The sequence below is a fragment of the Neltuma alba genome, unplaced genomic scaffold, assembly GCF_004799145.2.
Source record: "Neltuma alba isolate B1F8T4 unplaced genomic scaffold, ASM479914v2 tig00001226_pilon, whole genome shotgun sequence".
Classification (NCBI taxonomy): Eukaryota; Viridiplantae; Streptophyta; class Magnoliopsida; order Fabales; family Fabaceae; genus Neltuma; species Neltuma alba.
This window is the reverse complement of record NW_021632384.1, coordinates 498-18,704: the sequence shown is the minus strand read 5'-3', so window position 1 is coordinate 18,704 and position 18,207 is coordinate 498. Positions and strand designations below refer to the sequence as shown.

Here is an 18,207-nt window from a genome sequence, read left to right as displayed (position 1 = left end):
AAAGATTGTGGCAATCTTAAATAGAATATAATCTTATAGGTAGTAAGGATGAGTGATTGATAGAATTTAATTATTTTATTGAGACATCAAGAGCCCATTGAAATCTTAGAGTTAATAGCAGAAATTCAAAGGAGCTCTAAGAACTGTCAAGCAATGGACCGAACCAATATAACCTAGCTATGCTCTACTTGGCATTTCTCTTATCATTCAATGATATCCTTCTAACCTTCACTTTTTAATTCATTTGAATTATTTTTCAAAGGTTAATTGTTTTTTAATCACTCAATTCATCTTTCTCTTAGGTGAAGCTGCTACTAACAGAATTCATATCTAGAACTAAGAGGATAGACATAAATATGACATCCAAAAGAAAAGAAAAGAATGATCTTAGAAACCAAGATTAAACATATTTGGATGTATGGTAAATTGATTAAATTCACAACTTAATGCCAAGTAATAGGAAAAAAAATATTTCAAACAAATTATCTAGTCTTATGAGATAACATCATTCCCAACTTACCCATCAACTAGTAATTCAAAATTTAGCCCACATCACAATTAAGAGCCAAGTCAAAAGTATTGAATTAGGCATAACATAATTGTTATTCAATCATTAGAAAATACAGACCAATATGTCATGAGTAACAAGTTTTATTAAACCTTGATTTCTAACTTGAATTCTTTTCCGATAAGCAGAGACAATTCTGAAATTTCAACAATAACAAAGTGTTTGGAACTATCAAAATATCTTTTTATAACTGTCTTTTCATCTGTGTTTAATCGCTCCATGATACTCCGTTCTTTCACTTCCCAGCTATTGTTCAATCTATTTCTATTAGGAATCCCCAAAAAGGTTACCTTATTTATGAACCACTTTTGGTCAAGAGCAAACCTCCCATTCGTGACCTCTGATGCAACAAAAACGCTATTGTTGTTCAGTGCACCATAAAATCTTATTAGTGTCCATTCCCCTTTCTCTTCCCCCATGTCAAGGTCCTCCCCATCATCCAAATACACCTGTCCAGAACTATTTGTGCTGTTACTAATAACAACTAGAAGTTCAAATGGTGTCTTACGTGCAGCTTTTGTTGTCATTGCTTCACCATGCAAAGCCAAGATATTGCCTTCATGAACGTGAACGTTTATGTGATCAGGTGGTGCATCAAGCCTCATATTCTTTCCTGTGTTTGCAATAACTGAGTTTGAGATATTGAAGAGGTCAAACCAGCTTCCTGTAGGGAAATAAGCCTCAATAGAGGTTGCTCCTGGCTTCAAAACAGGTGACACCATCACCCCTTTACCAAGTAAAAACTGAGAGTCGATTTCATAAGTTGTGATATCCTTAGGGAATGAAAAGAAAAGAGGTCGTGCAATGGGTGTCCCTTTTACATGTGCTTCATACATTAATGTGTAGAAGTAAGGTAGGAGGCGATAACGAAGACCAAGTACTTTTCTAGCTGATGCAGCAACTGAATCCCAAAGATACAGCTCTTGACGGCTTGAGCTTTTCTCTGAATGATCCCTTGCAAAGGGATAAAATGCCCCTAACTGTAATACGAAATAAATGAGAAATTTTATTGATAAGTAATTTGTAAGATGCAATACAAAGAGGACATTAGGTCATACAAACAAAAGTTGAAGCCATTCTTTTGATTTTTTATGAGACAATAGCTTTACTTTTCATAAATACAAATACGTTAAACACATGACACATTAGTTCAATGTAACAAGAGACAATCATTTATAACTATTAAGGGACTTAATACGTATATGCATTTACGGTTAACAAATGTGATTACATTCTTTTCATAAAACAAAAACCAAATAAACTTTCAATGCGAAAAGACAACTTATTTGCATATGCCATAACAAAAAACATAATTTTATGATCAACAATAGTGGAGTTGCCTGGGGGTTGATCAACAATAGTGGAGTTGCCTGGGGGTTGGGAATAATGTTACAGGGAAGAATGCTATAGGGCGTATAAAACTAAATAAAAAATTACAATAATTTATGTTACCAAAAAATTATAACAATTTAAAATACACACCTATCGTATGAAAGAAATTAAACTAGCACCTATATGATAAGAAAAAGATAATATATCATATTGAAATTCTGATAAAATAACTTTAGCCCACATAGCTTTAAGAATTTGAATATCATTGCTACTTATGACATGAAGAGATATTCTTTTATGTCTCAACTCATACGGCCTATCTCATCAATTAACTTTACTTAAAAAATGTATGAATATTATAAGTAAGAAAAGGAAAAACTATCTTAAAAAAGAAAAAGTAAACACCATAGTAAAAGAACAATAAAAGAAAATGATATAAATAAAAATATTGAAGAGTCATGTAATTTTATTGGTAGTTATATGCCATTTTTTTAGGGATCGTAGATCTTATAAAAACTTTATACATATATTAATGTTTTCCCAAATAGGAATAAAGGCCTTGGCCTAGTTTATCCCCCATTCATCCACCTTTGCATATCATTAACTATTAAACAACACCAAAATGCCAAAACATCAAAGAGATTAGGCCTATAACATTTACCTGTATCCAACGTTGACAAAGTTCTTCAGTTGTATCTCCTGAGAAGCCACATATATCTGCTCCTACCATTGGAATTCCAAATATTCCAAAATTTAAGATGGATGGTATTGAGTATGCCAAATCATTCCATGTGGCAGCATTATCTCCTGTCCAGTGGGCTGTATACTTTCCTGAACTTATAAAAGTTGATCTACTGAGAATAAATGGCCTTTTCCTAGTTAGATTTATTAGGACCTTGTTAGTTACTTTGGACTCTAATAACCCATACAAGTTGTGTGCATCATAGTCAGTGATGTTACCATAATGCAAACAAGTTGCTGGGATTGTTTTACTATTTATAGGCTGTAGACTTCCAGCATTATTAATCTTGTAAGGAGGGTTATCCAAGTTAGAAGATGGAATGGGAGGTGAAGTTTTAAAATTGGATAACTCATTCATGTCAAGCCAAATACCATCAAAAGGAAGGAGACTCCAAAATGAATTGATTTCCTTAGCCCAAAAGACTTGGCCAGCTGGGTTTAAAAAATCCGGAAAATAGACTGGTCCAGGCCAAACCTCACCCAAATAATTTACTCCACCACGCTTTATGTAGACATCGTCCTGCAAACCTCTCATAAAGGTTTCATATGTCTTATCTACATTGATACCTGTTAGAATATTTTTCCTTGCATTAATAATACAAATGACATCTACAATCAAAAGTAGAGTAATTTTTGCTTGACGAATATGTGTGTGTGTTCAAAAGAAGGTACCTGGATCCAAGATCAACACATATTTCTGACCATTTTGGTGAAGAGTATCAACAAACTTTTTCATCTTATTCAGTGGAAAGTTAATGGGATCAAGTGTGAAATCCTTGTATGCATCCATGTAATCAATATCTGTCCATATTACTTCGAGAGGTATGCTTGCTTTTGCATAATTAGCAACAACATTCTCAACGTCACTTACATTCTTGTAGCCCCATCTACATTGATGAAACCCTCCAACAATAACAACATAACTTTTAGGTTAGCACAGAAACTAGACACAAGCTTAACCAAAATAGATGAAATATTTCAATTCATAAGATCTTTATTACTAAATCCTTTCTACATAAAGAAAAATACATTATGCATTCTTATTGAAGTAACAACCTTCCTTGGTCATGTCATAGTAGATTTAATATTTTTAACATGTTGTAATATAAAAAAATAAAGCAATACATACACACATATTTCAATGATACTTAAGTAGGATAATCCTAATCCAAAAGCTAGTTGTTGATATGAGATAACCAACCCACTTAAATATCTCATTCAGAATCTCATTCTAATTGATGTGAGACTTTGTATCCCATACTATGTAGTCTCTATCATTCAATAACGATAATGTCAGTTACAGTCCAAACTCATGTTTCTATGCCATGGTACCCCTACTAGTTACATCTGAACATACTAATAAAGTTAACTGATAGGTTTTCAGTGAGGGTATATGATGGACCCGGCCCCCTAATGGGCCAGGTATACGGGAGGAGACAGCCCAGGAACAAACCCAATCCTGCAAGCCGGGTGTCAAGTAAGGAAGGGGGACCACCAGGAGAAGGAGGGCGGACACGAGAAGGGGCCCACAAAGGATCAGGGTAGTGGGGAGACGGTTATCTGGGGTGCTGTGCTGAGAAAAAGGGTAGGAAGGATCTTAGTGACTGGGGGAGAGACCTGACCTCTCGAAGGTTAAGGAGGGATTCTGATTGTGGTCTTCTTTATCTTTTGAACCAACGGGAACTAGGGTTAGTCGGCTACCATTTTCCATTTTTCCCTTTGATTTTCCCTATCAAAGGGGTGTAGTTGACTATTGAAACTATTCGGGCAATAAAATCACTAGTTCCATCATCTTTGGTATCAGAGCGGGTCGACCCTGTGAATGGTGAGTACCAGAAGGATGGAAGCAAGACTAGAAAATGTGGAAAAGACAGTGAACGAGCTGCAGGGAGTGGGACGGGTAGTAGGTGAGTTGCAGAGGTCCAATATGGAAGCGAGGGAGGAACGATCCTTGATGCAAAGGACCATTGTTCAGCTACAGGAGCAGAATGCAAACATTCTTCGTATACTGAACCAGAGATTACCCGAGACCCCTCATGAGGGTCGCCGAGAAGTAAGGACACCAGAAGGAGAGACGGAACACACGGGAGAGGATCGAGGGGGAGATGACCGTAACAGGGGTGAACGAATCCCAGAGATGGAAGCAGGGAGGACTCATATGAACAGAGAGACGGAGGTGTTGGGAGAGAAGGAAGTACAAAAGTACCGCCGTATAGAAATGCCACTATTCGATGGGGAGGATCCTATAAGCTGGACCTTTTGGATGGAGCGCTACTTCATCGTCAATGGAGTTCCAGAGACCGAAAAACTTGATGCTGTCGTGGTGGGATTGGAGGGAAAAGCATTGAACTGGTTCCAGTGGACGGAGATGCGAGCGCCGATAGCGAGTTGGAGGGAGTTCAAGCGGAGTGTGGTTAAACGTTTCCACCAGTCGCACACTGGGAACAACCACGAGAGACTCGCCGCCCTGAAGCAGACGAGGACGGTGGCTGAATATAGGGAGACGTTTGAGATGATTTCGGCAACCCTTGATGACGTGTCCAAAGCTTCACTAATGGGCATGTTCATGAATGGGCTTAAAGAAGAGGTGAAGGCTGATGTGCGGGTGTTAAAGCCCAATCGACTAGAGGACCTAATGGACACAGCAACGGAGATTGAAGGCCGAAACTCGACGTTGGAGAAGGCCAAGCAGAAAAAGGAGTCCAAGCTGTACCGGAAGGAAAACCCGAGGACTTGGGCACCCCCACTTGCACTTCCACCCAAATTCTCGGCTTTCTCAGAAAATCCCAAGAGCCCTGCTCCGTCATCAGGGACGCGAGTCACCAACAATCGTGGACTTGACAACTCTAAGGTTGCTAGTAACCAAGCTGCGACACCTAGCACAGTACCCAGCGCCGAAAGCAGCAACCACAGGGGGAATAGAAGACTCTCTGAGGCAGAGATAAACCGTCGAAGAGAGAAGGGACTGTGTTTTAAGTGTGAAGAAAAATGGGGTCCCACTCACAAGTGCAAATCCAAGCAACTCCAAGTGATGGTTGTTGACGAGGAGGAAGGAGGAGAGATTCGAGAGTACGATTTTGAGGAACTAGAAAAGGATGAGACTGAGAAGGAGTATTCCACCATGGAACTCTCCCAAGCGACAGTGTTGGGCATTTCGAGTTACAAGACCTTGAAGATGAAGGGAACTGTCAACGAGAGGCCTGTAGTTGTCCTGATTGATAGTGGGGCCACCCACAATTTTATTGCCCGACACATGGTGACAGAATTGGGGTTGGAGGTGACACCCACTCCGACTTACTCTGTAGCTATGGGGGATGGGAGACGTGTATATGAGAATGGAAAATGCCAAAGGTTGAAGCTGGAGCTGCAGGGATTGAACGTTATGCAAACATTCTATCCGTTTCCCCTGGCTAATATTGATCTGGTGCTCGGTGTAGCTTGGCTCGAGTCCCTTGGAGAGGTGCGATTAAATTGGGGACAACTCTACATGAAGGTTAAATCAGGGAGCGAATGGGTATGTTTGCGAGGAGACCCCACGTTAACACACATGCAAGCGTCTTACAAGGCTTGCTGAAGGGCACTGAAAGGGAAGTTTGAAGGGTATTGGCTGGTAGGGGTGTTCAAGGCCGGCCCGTCCCGGTCGACCCGTTCCGGTCCCGATCTTATTGGGACGGGACGGATCCGTCCGAAATTTTTCGGGACGGGACAAACCGGGACGGGACAAAAAAGGGACCGGGACGGGACGGGACACGGGACGGGGTCGTCCCGTCCCGGTCCCGTCCCGGTTCCTTTTTTTAAAAAAAAAAATTAATTTTTTAATTTTTTATATAATATCATTTTTTTCATATTTTTTTAAGATTTGAGACTATTGTATGGAACTATGGATATATTTATTTAGAGTTTTATATTTGTTAATGATTTGAGATTATTGATGATTAGAATTTTTAGCAAGTTTTTATTGTGTTAAAAGCTTTTGTTTAGAGTTTTTAATAACTATTATATGTAATATTTTGAGCTTTTGTTTAAGAGTGCCCAAACAAATAAAAAGATGTTTTTATAAGATTTAAACTCAAAAAAATATAATTAAAAAAATTAGATTTTTTTTAAAAAAATTAAAAAAAATTAAAAAAATTAAAAAAATTAAAAATAAAATTATTTCGGGACGTCCCGGTCCCGTCCCGGATCCGTCCCGTCCTGACCGAGACCGGGACAACCCCGGGACGGGCCGGGACACGGGACAGAAAATCTGTCCCGTTACTGTTCATCGGGACGGAACCGGGACGGGCCTGTCCCGGTCCCTATCCGTCCCGTGAACACCCCTATTGGCTGGAAATCAACGTGATGGGCTTGCATCCGGAAAGGGAGCCCGAAGATGGGACCCAAACTCCAAAAATTCAACAGCTCCTGGATAAGTATAATGAGGTGTGCCAAGCTGTGACTAAACTACCACCACACCGAACCCAAGATCACGCCATCATGCTCAAAGAGGGGGCACAGGTACCAAATGTAAGACCCTATCGGTACCCATACACTCATAAGGCAGAGATTGAGAAGATGGTGAAGGAAATGATAGAAGCTGGCATCATTCGACCAAGCAGCAGCCCTTTCTCAAGCTCGGTATTACTAGTCAGGAAAAAAGACGGCAGCTGGAGATTCTGCGTGGACTATAGGGCCTTGAACCGAGTTACAAAACCTGATAAATACCCTATCCCAGTAGTTGATGAGCTATTGGATGAATTGGGAGGTGCTACAATTTTCTCCAAGCTGGATCTCAAGGCAGGATACCATCAGATCCGAATCAGGACCGGGGACGAGCACAAAACCGCCTTCAGGACGCACAGTGGGCACTATGACTTCCTGGTTATGCCCTTTGGGCTCACAAATGCACCTTCTACCTTTCAGTCTTTGATGAATGACATTTTTCGTGATTATTTGAGGAAATTCATTCTGGTGTTCTTTGCTGACATACTAGTGTATAGCAGGGATATGGAATTACATACGGAGCACTTAGAGACTGCACTCAGAATTCTCCAGCAACACCAACTCGTTATTAATGTAAAAAAATGTAGCTTCGGCCAACAATAGTTAGAATACTTAGGGCACATCATCACGGCCAGGGGAGTGAAGGCTGACCCTGCTAAAATAGAAGCCATGGTTTCCTGGCCAACGCCTAAAGACATAAAGAGTTTGAGAGGGTTTCTCAGTCTCACTGGATACTACCGGAAATTCATAAAGGACTACGGAAAGATAGCAGCTCCCTTGACGGCCTTACTTAAGAAGAACGCTTTCAAATGGGGAGACCAGGCTCAAACAGCTTTTCAGAAACTCAAATCAGCCATGACTAATGCACCAGTGTTGACCATGCCCGATTTTAAAATACTATTTGAAATAGAAGCTGACGCGTGTGGAGTGGGAGTCGGTGCTGTGCTCATGCAACAAGGACGCCCTATTGCCTATTTTAGCCAATAACTGTCCAAAAAAGCTCAGCAAGGAGCAGTCTATGAGAAGGAATTAATGGCCATTGTTCTCGCCATCAAAAAGTGGCAGCACTACTTGACAGTTCAACCCTTCATTATCAAGACTGACCAAAAGGCCCTGAGGTATTTACTAGAGCAGCGTGTAATGGACCCCGACCAGAAGAAGTGGATTTCTAAGTTGATGGGATACAGATTCGAGATCCAGTATAAACCGGGAAAAGAAAACCGGGCAACTGATGCTTTATCTCGAAAAGAAGTACCGAACCTGTCCCTTAATTCATTTTCCCTATGGCAATACGCTGGAGTAGAAGACTTCGAATCTGAGGTGACTAAGGACCCAAAACTGAATGAGCTCAGGCAAAAGGTATTATTGGGAACCAACGTACCTACGGGATACTCTCTCAAGAATGGCTGCCTCATGTACAACGGTCGATTGGTGCTACCCAGGAGTTCTCCCAAGACTGATGGATTAATTAAGGAGTTTCATAACTCTCCGATCGGAGGGCACTCGGGGTACTTGAGGACTTATAAGAGAATGGCAGACGTGGTGTTCTAGGAAGGTATGAAGAAGGATATACAAGATTATGTGGCCAAATGTGAAACCTGCCAGCGAAATAAATATGCAGCCACAAGTCCAGCGGGCCTATTGCAGCCATTACCAGTTCTGCAACAAGTTTGGGAAGATATAAGCATGGATTTTATCATAGGCATGCCTAGGACTCGCCGATATGATACCATCATGGTGGTAGTGGATAGACTCACCAAATATGCTCACTTTATTCCTCTCTCACACCCCTTCACTGCCAAGGATGTAGCTGAGAGATTTGTTGCAGAAATAGTGAAACTGCATGGGTTCCCAAAATCAATAGTCTCTGACAGAGACCGAGTCTTCATAAGCCAGTTCTGGAAGGAATTATTCACTTAGTCAGGGACTACTCTCAAGTATAGCTTTGGCTACCACCCCCAAACCGACGGCCAAACTGAGGTGGTGAACCGGGGCCTTGAGACTTATTTACGATGCTTCGCCGGAGAAAGTCCTAAGAAGTGGGTTCAGATGCTGCCATGGGCTGAATTTTGGTTCAATACAACCTATAACAGATATTTGGGGGCCACACCTTTTAAGGCTTTATATGGAAGAGATCCCCCCTCCATTTTCAAGTGGAAGGATGACGATTCACTGGTGGAAGAAGTTAACACCCAGCTGCCGGAGAGAAACGAAGCCCTACAAAGACTCAAGTACCATCTTGAACAGACGCAGGCTAGAATGAAGGAACAAGCTGACAAGAAAAGAAGAGATGTTGAGTTCCAGGTTGGTGACAAAGTCTACCTGAGGATACAACCTTATAAGCTCAAGAAATTGGCCAAGAGGCAAAATGAGAAACTAGCACCGAGATTCTATGGGCCTTATGAAGTCTTACGAAGAATCGGGAAGGTTGCGTATAAGCTGAAATTACCTGCGGATGCTCGGGTTCACCCCACCTTTCACGTTTCCCAGCTAAAGAGGTCACTATCATCTACAGTGACTGCACAAACCCTGCCCAGTTTCGTGACCGAAGACTATGAGCTACAGGTTCAACTTGAGCAAGTCCTCAAGGCACGAAAAATGACAGATGGCAGTACCCAGGTCCTAATCAAGTGGCAATCACTACCGGGATGCGACAGCACATGGGAAGATAGCGCCCTCATTAATGCACAGTTTCCAGAATTCCACCTTGAGGACAAGGTGAGACTTTTAGGGGAAGGTAATGATGGACCCGGCCCCCTAATGGAGCCAGGTATACGGGAGGAGACAGCCCAGGAACAAACCCAATCCTGCAAGCCGGGTGCCAAGTAAGGAAGGGGGACCACCAAGAGAAGGAGGGCGGATACGAGAAGGGGCCCACAAAGGATCAGGGTAGTGGGGAGACGGTTATCTGGGGTGCTGTGCTGAGAAAAAGGGTAGGAAGGATCTTAGTGACTGGGGGAGAGACCTGACCTCTCGAAGGTTAAGGAGGGATTCTGATTGTGGTCTTCTTTTTCTTTTGAACCAACGGGAACTAGGGTTAGTCGGCTACCATTTTCCATTTTTCCCTTTGATTTTCCCTATCAAAGGGGTGTAGTTGACTATTGAAACTATTCGGGCAATAAAATCACTAGTTCCATCAGTATAATTAGGTTAAAGCTAACTATTAGAGGATAAAGTAAAGAATCTTGATATAATATTCTCTAATAATTAAACAGGAGAACCTCTAGGTATAAATATCATCAAACTCATACCAACTATAGACAAACACACTCACCTAATGGAAAGAGCATGCAAGAAACAAAAGAACAAATATAGTAGTTGTGGGATAGTTTCTATTCATCCAACTACTACATTGTCCATCTCAGACAAGTTTTCTACCTAACAGAAAGTCTGGCATACTTGCACCTTCGCAAACATGTTTGTTCAAAGGTTTATAAGGTGCCAGTAATCTACTACCATCATGAATATGATGTGAACTTCACATTATCAATACGTGCAAGTGCTTATAAATTCTCCCCTATTTGCTTGCTATTATTAGCACACTAAACATACATAACATTAAGTTAGAGATGACAAGAGGACATCATCTAAACCTACCCCAATGCACATCGAGCATAAAATCAAAAGTCACCTAAAATTTAAGATTATTCTAATGAATAATGATGTTCATTATTATAATTACTTCTTCGACCAGAATGAATTATCACAACTACATGAGAACCTAAGATATACAATGATTAACATGGAGACAACACTGCAAAATAAACAATTTATATAGTATGATCATTCTATAATCTTTAATACTAGATAGACAAGAACACAGCTTTTGAAGTATTTGTCCTCACAACATAAATAACCAAATGAACATGTAATCAAGCAACAAGGATAGATATGGAATAGAAAATTACCAAATGACCAATATGGCATTGGAGCAGGGTGACCTATTAGTTCTGTGTATTGCTCCATTACCAACTCCGGGGTAGGTCCGGCAAAAACGTAAAGATCAAGAATACCTCCAATAACTTTGTAAGTAATACGATCACCATCATAGACTATGTCCATGCCATTGCTATTGAATAGCAAAACCCCATGAGTTGTCCCTGCCTTAACTCTCCCATCAGCTGAAGGAGAACGAACATCCATGTAAAATGGGTGAGACCCATAAAGGTTTTGATCAAGATTAGCACTGCCAATGTCAGCATTCCACAATGTGAGGGTCTGATTATGTTGGATTTTGAACGAGCTCTTGGTGTGCTCTCCAAGACCGTACAAATAAGCTCTATTTTTTGGCAGCGAGGAAGAGAGTTGAAGGTACTGGTCTTTGAAGATAATAAATGTTGAAGGGTTTTCAGGGCTTGGAGAAGCATTAAAGATGATGTCGTTTGAGGATTTGCGAGCAAGCGTGAACCCAAAAGGGGTGGTGTTGTGGAGGGTGAAGACGATGTCTGAATAGGAATCAATCAAAGAGTACTGTTGTGAATGAGACTGCTGTTGATGTTGAGAGGGGTGAGAAGAATGATTTTGGAGAGAGTGGGAACGAGGGGGAAAACGGGAATGACGAGGAATTAATTCTTGCGGGATTTCCCATCTTTGTTTTGTTGAGTCAGTGATTTTCACTCGGAAGCAATCTGCGCTCTCAAAACTGTAGACAATTGTGTGAGACAATTAATAGAGTGATGCTTGGCATGCATTGAAAATTTTAGGAAAAAATTCATTTAAACCTAGATAATTAATATTAGTCAACCCTAAAAAATTTGAAATTTCACTATAATATTAGTACTGACAGCTCAAATTTGGTGATTTAAAAGGAATATAAATGAATTCACAACCCCTATTTTGGTGTGAAATGTAAATGAACAACTCATATTCGACAACCCACAATCAAAATTCAACGATTTATAAAGAACATAAGCAACTTCATGACTTCAAATGCAATTGTTTTGATATAAATAAACAACTTAAATTCGATGATTTACAATCAAGGCAATTTGCAACGTAGATTCGGTGATTTCCAAGTAATATAAAATAATTTGTAACCCCAAAATAATGCCATGACATTTTTGTCCTTCAACCCATAAAATTTTGACCCTTAGGAGTACGTAGAAATTTAAGACATTTTTAGGAGTTGACTGATATTAATTATCTAGAAGGGATATTTATTGAAATTCTCCAAAATGTTTATATCATGTGCCTTTTTTAAGGAAATATTAGTATTGGTTTTTATAAGAATGAATAAGCAAATGACAACAATTTTTGTAAATGGGTCTCTCTACGTATTTTTCAATTTTTAAGGTCTTTTTTGTGATTTTTCCTTTGCTAACCTGAATATCATGTCGTTTTTAAATTCTGCGATTTGCAAGTTATGCACTAATTTTTTTTATTTAAAAAAATAACGTTATGCTTTTGTATAGAGTAGAATCTAATATGTTAAACTTCATATATCAAACATTACTATAATATCAAGTAATTTAATCATTGTGTAGGAGATCATATTTATTCCAAAAATATCCTTAGATGATAAGTGAGAGAGGATCAGTGGGAAAAGAAATGAGAGAGAATGTGAAAAAATTAGATGAAAAAACATATAATTAATTGTGAATATTTAATTTATTTCAAAAAAATATTCTTATTCATGAAGTGATGAAGATGATATAAATATATATATGTAATATCCTAAACTTTATTTTAGGATTTAGTTAAAAAAAATCAATAAAAAAAAATAAATAATAATTTATTATTATTATTATAATATTTTAATAAATAAAAAAAAAAAAGGAAGCAGCTTTCCACCAAATTCGGTGGAAAGCTGCACCATTTGACTAAGGGACAGGAATTTAGGGGAGAAGGAATTAATGAAGGAAGGAAAAGAATACAATGGTGGTTGGAAAATGAAAGATAAAAGAGATAGAAGATGTTGGGGGCGTGAAAGAGCGGAGAAGAGAGAAAGAGTGTGGGAGAGAAGAAGCAGAACTGCGATCATTTTGAAAGAGAAGGTAAGCTTTGAAGATATTTTAGGTATATGAAATTATCTCTTTTCATCAAACTTTCTTCATAAATATTTCTTATATATTTTATGTTTCGTAATAATAGTATTACTATAGTGATTAGAGAAAATTTTGAGACTTGTATATGATCTAAGTATTGAGTTTTGATAAAAGATGACTATAGAAATTTAGAAATAAATAAGTTGTTAATTTTAATCTGTTTAGATTTCTCTATTTGTTAGTTTTAGTATTTAAATTAATTTATTTAGTTGAAAATCTGTTATTTATGGGATATACCATAATTTTACTGATTAAATTTAAGTTAAATAATTATTTGGATTGTTTGATATATTATTGAGATTTTAATCGGTTTGGATTGGTCTATTTGTTGGTTTTTAGTGCTTAAATGGATTTTTTAGTTGAAAAATATGTGATATATGATTTATATCATTTATTTTACCGATTAAAATTAAGTTGAATAATTTATTTGAGGTGTTTAACATATTATTAAGATTTTAATCGGTTTATTTTTATTTATTGGGTGACTGGAGGTTTTAAAATAATTATTGTAGCTAAAAAGTTTATTATTTAAGGAAATATATATATGGTAGTTATACCATTAAAGTTTTGATCATATTATTTAGTTATAAATATTTGAAGTATTATTATTAAATTTTTGAGAGTTTGATTTTGAGGTTTAAACTTAAAAAGAGAGTTTTTAGAATTTATAACATAATAATTTTATATTTGGAAATTATGGAAAATCCTTTTTATTAAAGTAAATAATTTGGAGGTGGTAAATAAATAATTTGGGTTGTTAGAAATTTTAAGTTGTTTTTAAAATACTTAATAATGTTGAGTTATGAGAGTTACAGGAATTTAGAGTAAAAATTTAATTAAATTAGAAATTTAAATAATATAGAAAGTTTAATTAATTAGTTTATATTAATATGTAGTTATATTAATTGTGTAGATTAATTATTGGTTGAGCAAATGATTGACCTTGTGGTAATCCTTAGTATTGCCTTGGCGAGAGGTAACCACTTTCCACTTGTTATATGTGCTAATATGTTGTTTGTGAGTATTTTGCTATTTGGTATAATGATTTGTTATTTGAAACTCGAGTAGATAAATTATATCTTTTGAGCTATGAAAATTGTCTTGTGGGATTTTTGGAATTGTGATTGAGAAGTTTGGAAAAGATATATGGTTTATATCTTATGGATTATACTGAGAAAAGATTGAGACATTTTTTTTATATTGTGTGAATGATTGGTTGTTATTTGGATTTTGGATTGAGTCATATCCTACCACGTGGTAAGGCCGCCATTAGTGCACATTGGTTGGCTTCTTCTTTCGTCCCCATAGTGAGGGATAGGCCTTTGTGGCTTCTTATTCGTCCCCCAGAGTGAGGGATAGGCCCATATGTTTGATTGATCCCCCAGAGTGAGGGATAGACTTATGTGGCTTGTGTGTTGGCCCCCATAGTGAGGGTTGGATGATTGAAATTATATTTCTATGGATATATCTATATTTCAAGAATTAATAACTATCCCACTTGACACCTCACGAGCACGTGTTAGTATGTATGATGAGTTGGAAAGCTGGTTACTGAGGCATTTGTCTCACCCCATGGTTTAACATTTTCAGGCGATAGTTCAGGTGGTGGCCCATCAGGGAAGGCTCCGGAGGCATAGTGTGCTGTTATAGCTTAATAGCCTCCCTGCTTTTGTTTTATGTGCTGACTTGTTATATATTGTCACATAAGGCTCATCTACTATCATGATGTAAAAATAATACTTTTAATTACTACTATCTGGTATGATAGGGCCGCGAGGAGGCCCGAGACATCTTAGACTCTGCATGTAACGCTGCTTCGAAAGTGTTGACTTTTGACTAATGAGCTCTATAGTTTATATTAAACTGATTTATCAGTTCGTATGTTTGAAAATATAAGTTTGGTTTGGGCTAATGGTTGAATGATATTTCTGGACTTTGGAAGTCCAAGCCCAAGGTAACGATCGATGTTACTCTTATTATAAGTTTATTTCTTTTAACCATGATAGCAATTTAAAATTTTAAGGTTCTTCTTTTCTATCATGGTTAATCGTTCGAATAGATTGAAAATTTTGATCTAAATGGGTTTTAAAAGAACGGTTGTCACAATATATATATGAAATAGTTATATTATTCGTAAACTATAAATTATGAAACGGAATTTAGTTTAGACTAGTGCAAATGCAGATTATGGGCCGCTCTAATAATTAAATAAAAGTGGCATGTTTCATTTAAAAAAAAACAATGTTGGCAACACAAATAGTTTTTTTTCTTGTTTCTATTCTCTTCATTTTTATTTTCGTATTTTGACCATTTTATTTTGTAGAAGAAAAAATAAAATAATAAAAACTGTAATATAATATAAAATCTATATGAAATACTGACAAGAAATGTCAAGAAAGCTCATGCCAATACTTGACAAGAAATTCTATGATCATTTCCCCAAGAGAAAAAACAAAGAAATTTCACTATGACTTCTCATTGTGGATTTAGCCAGAATTTTTCATGAGGAATTTTTTAGTTTGTTTTTTAATGCTTGAAATGTACAAAACCCAAAAACAAAAGAAATAATTCTGTTTCAATTTTTATAGTTTTTTCATTATGGATTCTTTTTCTTATACAATTTTCATTGTGGATTCTTGTTGAATGGTAAAAAAATTTATATTACTTTTAGGGTTAATAGCAATTTTTGGTCTCTGAAATTAGGTCTCCAGTGTAACAATATTAAAATCTAGTAAAATGTCATAACCAGAGTTAAAGTGGTGATATGAAATTACTAAATGATATCTAACTAGAAGGAGGAAAAAAAACAGATTCTCAAAACACAGTCTTTTTCTTCCTCATTGATCATTTCAAGAGTTGTTCCATGCGATGCATTTTATTATCTATATAAGATTCAATTAGATGCCACATAGTGATTCCACATCACAACTTTTAACATTATTGATGACACTTCAACAGATTTTAACACTGTTACACCTTCAAGAACTAATGTTTAAAGATAGATTACATTCCAAGAACCAAAACTACGGACTTAAAATTTGAGAGATTAAAACTAAAAAAAACTAAAATTTCAGAGGCTAAAAATTATATTCATCCTTATTTTGATAATACACCATTTCATTTAAAAAAAATTGATATTCCACATGTAATGTTATATATTTTATACTTAAAATGAAATACTTAAAAACATTTAAATATTTATTTGAATATGTATTTTTAATTAAAAAAAAGTAGAAAATTCTTAAAATTACATGTGAAATGCTACGTATTATTATTCAAATGAAATTATATATAATAAAAAATATATAAAAATTGTGACATGTCAGAAACGACAATTTGAACCACTGGGGAATTGATAATCAAAACATAAAATATCATGATTCTTAATTTAAATTTTTAAAGGTCAAGGAAGCAAAGCGCAGCGGACTCCAAATTTAAAAAGGTTCAGGTATTTCAGGCTTTCTTTAATTGTTTTGCCACAATTTTTTTTATTAAATTCTTCCTATTTTCTCAATTATAACGTTAGTCTATATTGATTCTCAATTATAAATAATGTCTATGTTAACTAAACCACATGTAGACTGCCAGGAATTAAAATAATTTTTTAAAAAAAGTAAAATAATGAAATAAAATATATTTATTATCAACAAAAAGGTATCATGCTCATAACTGTTTTCTTGTATCTAGATATAATTTGTAATCTAATTAATCTTGTTGCATGGCAAAAAAATAATAATTAATCTTAATTTTATTTGAATTCATGTGACAAAATTAATTCAGATGATGCTGAGTGGGAGCTATTACCAACATCATATTTTATATAGAAATGAAAAAAAAAACTAGAAAAAGAATATAAAAACTTATTAAAAAAGTGAAATACTGAAATTATCGAAATTTGAATACTATTAATTATCTCAAAGGAAAACTGAACACAAAGACAATTAAAAAATTTAAAAAAAAATTATTTGAAAGAAGCAGTCAATTCAAAGTTTCTACCACCAGCAGCAGCATCTTATGACGAAGAAAATTAAATTAAAAGAGGGAAGCAAGAAAAAGCAGCACCTGGCTGTAAGGGAGAGATGAGGAACATCAGGTCCGTAAACAGAAGAAGGCTTGATAAGATCAAGCGAAGCGCTCAGAGATTTTCGTGATAGATCAGTGCTCACACTTCGAACACCATAGCCATACCCAACACCTTTTGCTGCTTCTTGTTGTGCAGATTCTGCGTAAAACCTTGTGGACGACGAGAAGAGAAGAAGAAGAATCAGATTTCGCAGAGCCAAAGAAGATAAGACAGATAGAGATAAAGACAAAGACGACGGAGGATAGTGAAGTCGAAGTGACTCTTGGATTACTCGCGAGCTGCGGAAGAGGAGCATCCATCGCTCTTGGTAGATGTGAATGGTGGGGGGACGGGTGAGTGGGAATGACTTATAAAGACGCTAAATGATGGCCTGTATTGACCTAGAAAAAAGGTGGCCTGTATTGACCAAAAGGAGGCAGAAGGAAAAAGAAAAAGCAAAGAAGGTTACGGCCTTTTGTCCATATCTTTGAATAATAATATTTGTTTAATATTGAAGAACCAATTTCCAATGGATAGAAAATGATAAGATGCCTTGGCAAAAAAAAAAAAAAGAAAGAAAATGATAAGATGAATTATTTTTAATTTAAAGAGTTTTCAATTTTTTAAATTTTCTTAAGATTATTATATATTAAAAAAACATGTTTAATTACTACCATCAAATGAATTAAGAAACAAATCAAAAGTATTGAATTATTGAAATAATTATTTTTAAAAATTTTTCCAAGAAATGCTAAAATATCATGGTTCTTTTATCATATAGATGACACAATTAGGAATCATCTTTATTGAAAAGCCTTTAATTTGACAGCTATTTATTCATCATATAAGTTCACAAAAATATGATCATGTTGTGATTATATGATAAATAATAAATAAGTTTTATTTAGATTTCCCATTCTGGTCTAGGAAAAAAAAATTTGACAGTGGTATCAAAACAACTGTCAAATGTTTTTTTG

The 18,207-nt window shown here is 36.4% G+C and overlaps 1 protein-coding gene across 1 annotated transcript; it reads right to left on the bottom strand.

Moving 5' to 3' along the window:
• Nucleotides 1-558: 558 nt before the first annotated feature.
• Nucleotides 559-17,546, bottom strand: LOC114754195 (alpha-glucosidase-like). Its single transcript, XM_028942969.1, has 5 exons — nucleotides 17,230-17,546; nucleotides 11,032-11,765; nucleotides 3,314-3,544; nucleotides 2,562-3,208; nucleotides 559-1,548 (listed from the first exon to the last, which is right to left on the bottom strand). Exons 1-5 carry the CDS (start codon nucleotides 17,544-17,546, stop codon nucleotides 655-657), a joined length of 2,823 nt encoding a protein of 940 aa, XP_028798802.1. The 3' UTR covers nucleotides 559-654.
• Between the last annotated feature and the right edge of the window lie 661 nt (nucleotides 17,547-18,207).

Bases quoted from the DNA above. Each gene is read 5' to 3' on its own strand.
- LOC114754195 (XM_028942969.1), bottom strand. From the start codon at position 17,546: ATGCTCCTCTTCCGCAGCTCGCGAGTAATCCAAGAGTCACTTCGACTT. The intron at 3,545-11,031 runs GTAATTTTCTAT...TTATTGTTGGAG, and splicing joins AATGCCATATTGGTCATTTG to GGTTTCATCAATGTAGATGG. The intron at 1,549-2,561 runs GTAAATGTTATA...TTCGTATTACAG, and splicing joins TTTGTCAACGTTGGATACAG to TTAGGGGCATTTTATCCCTT.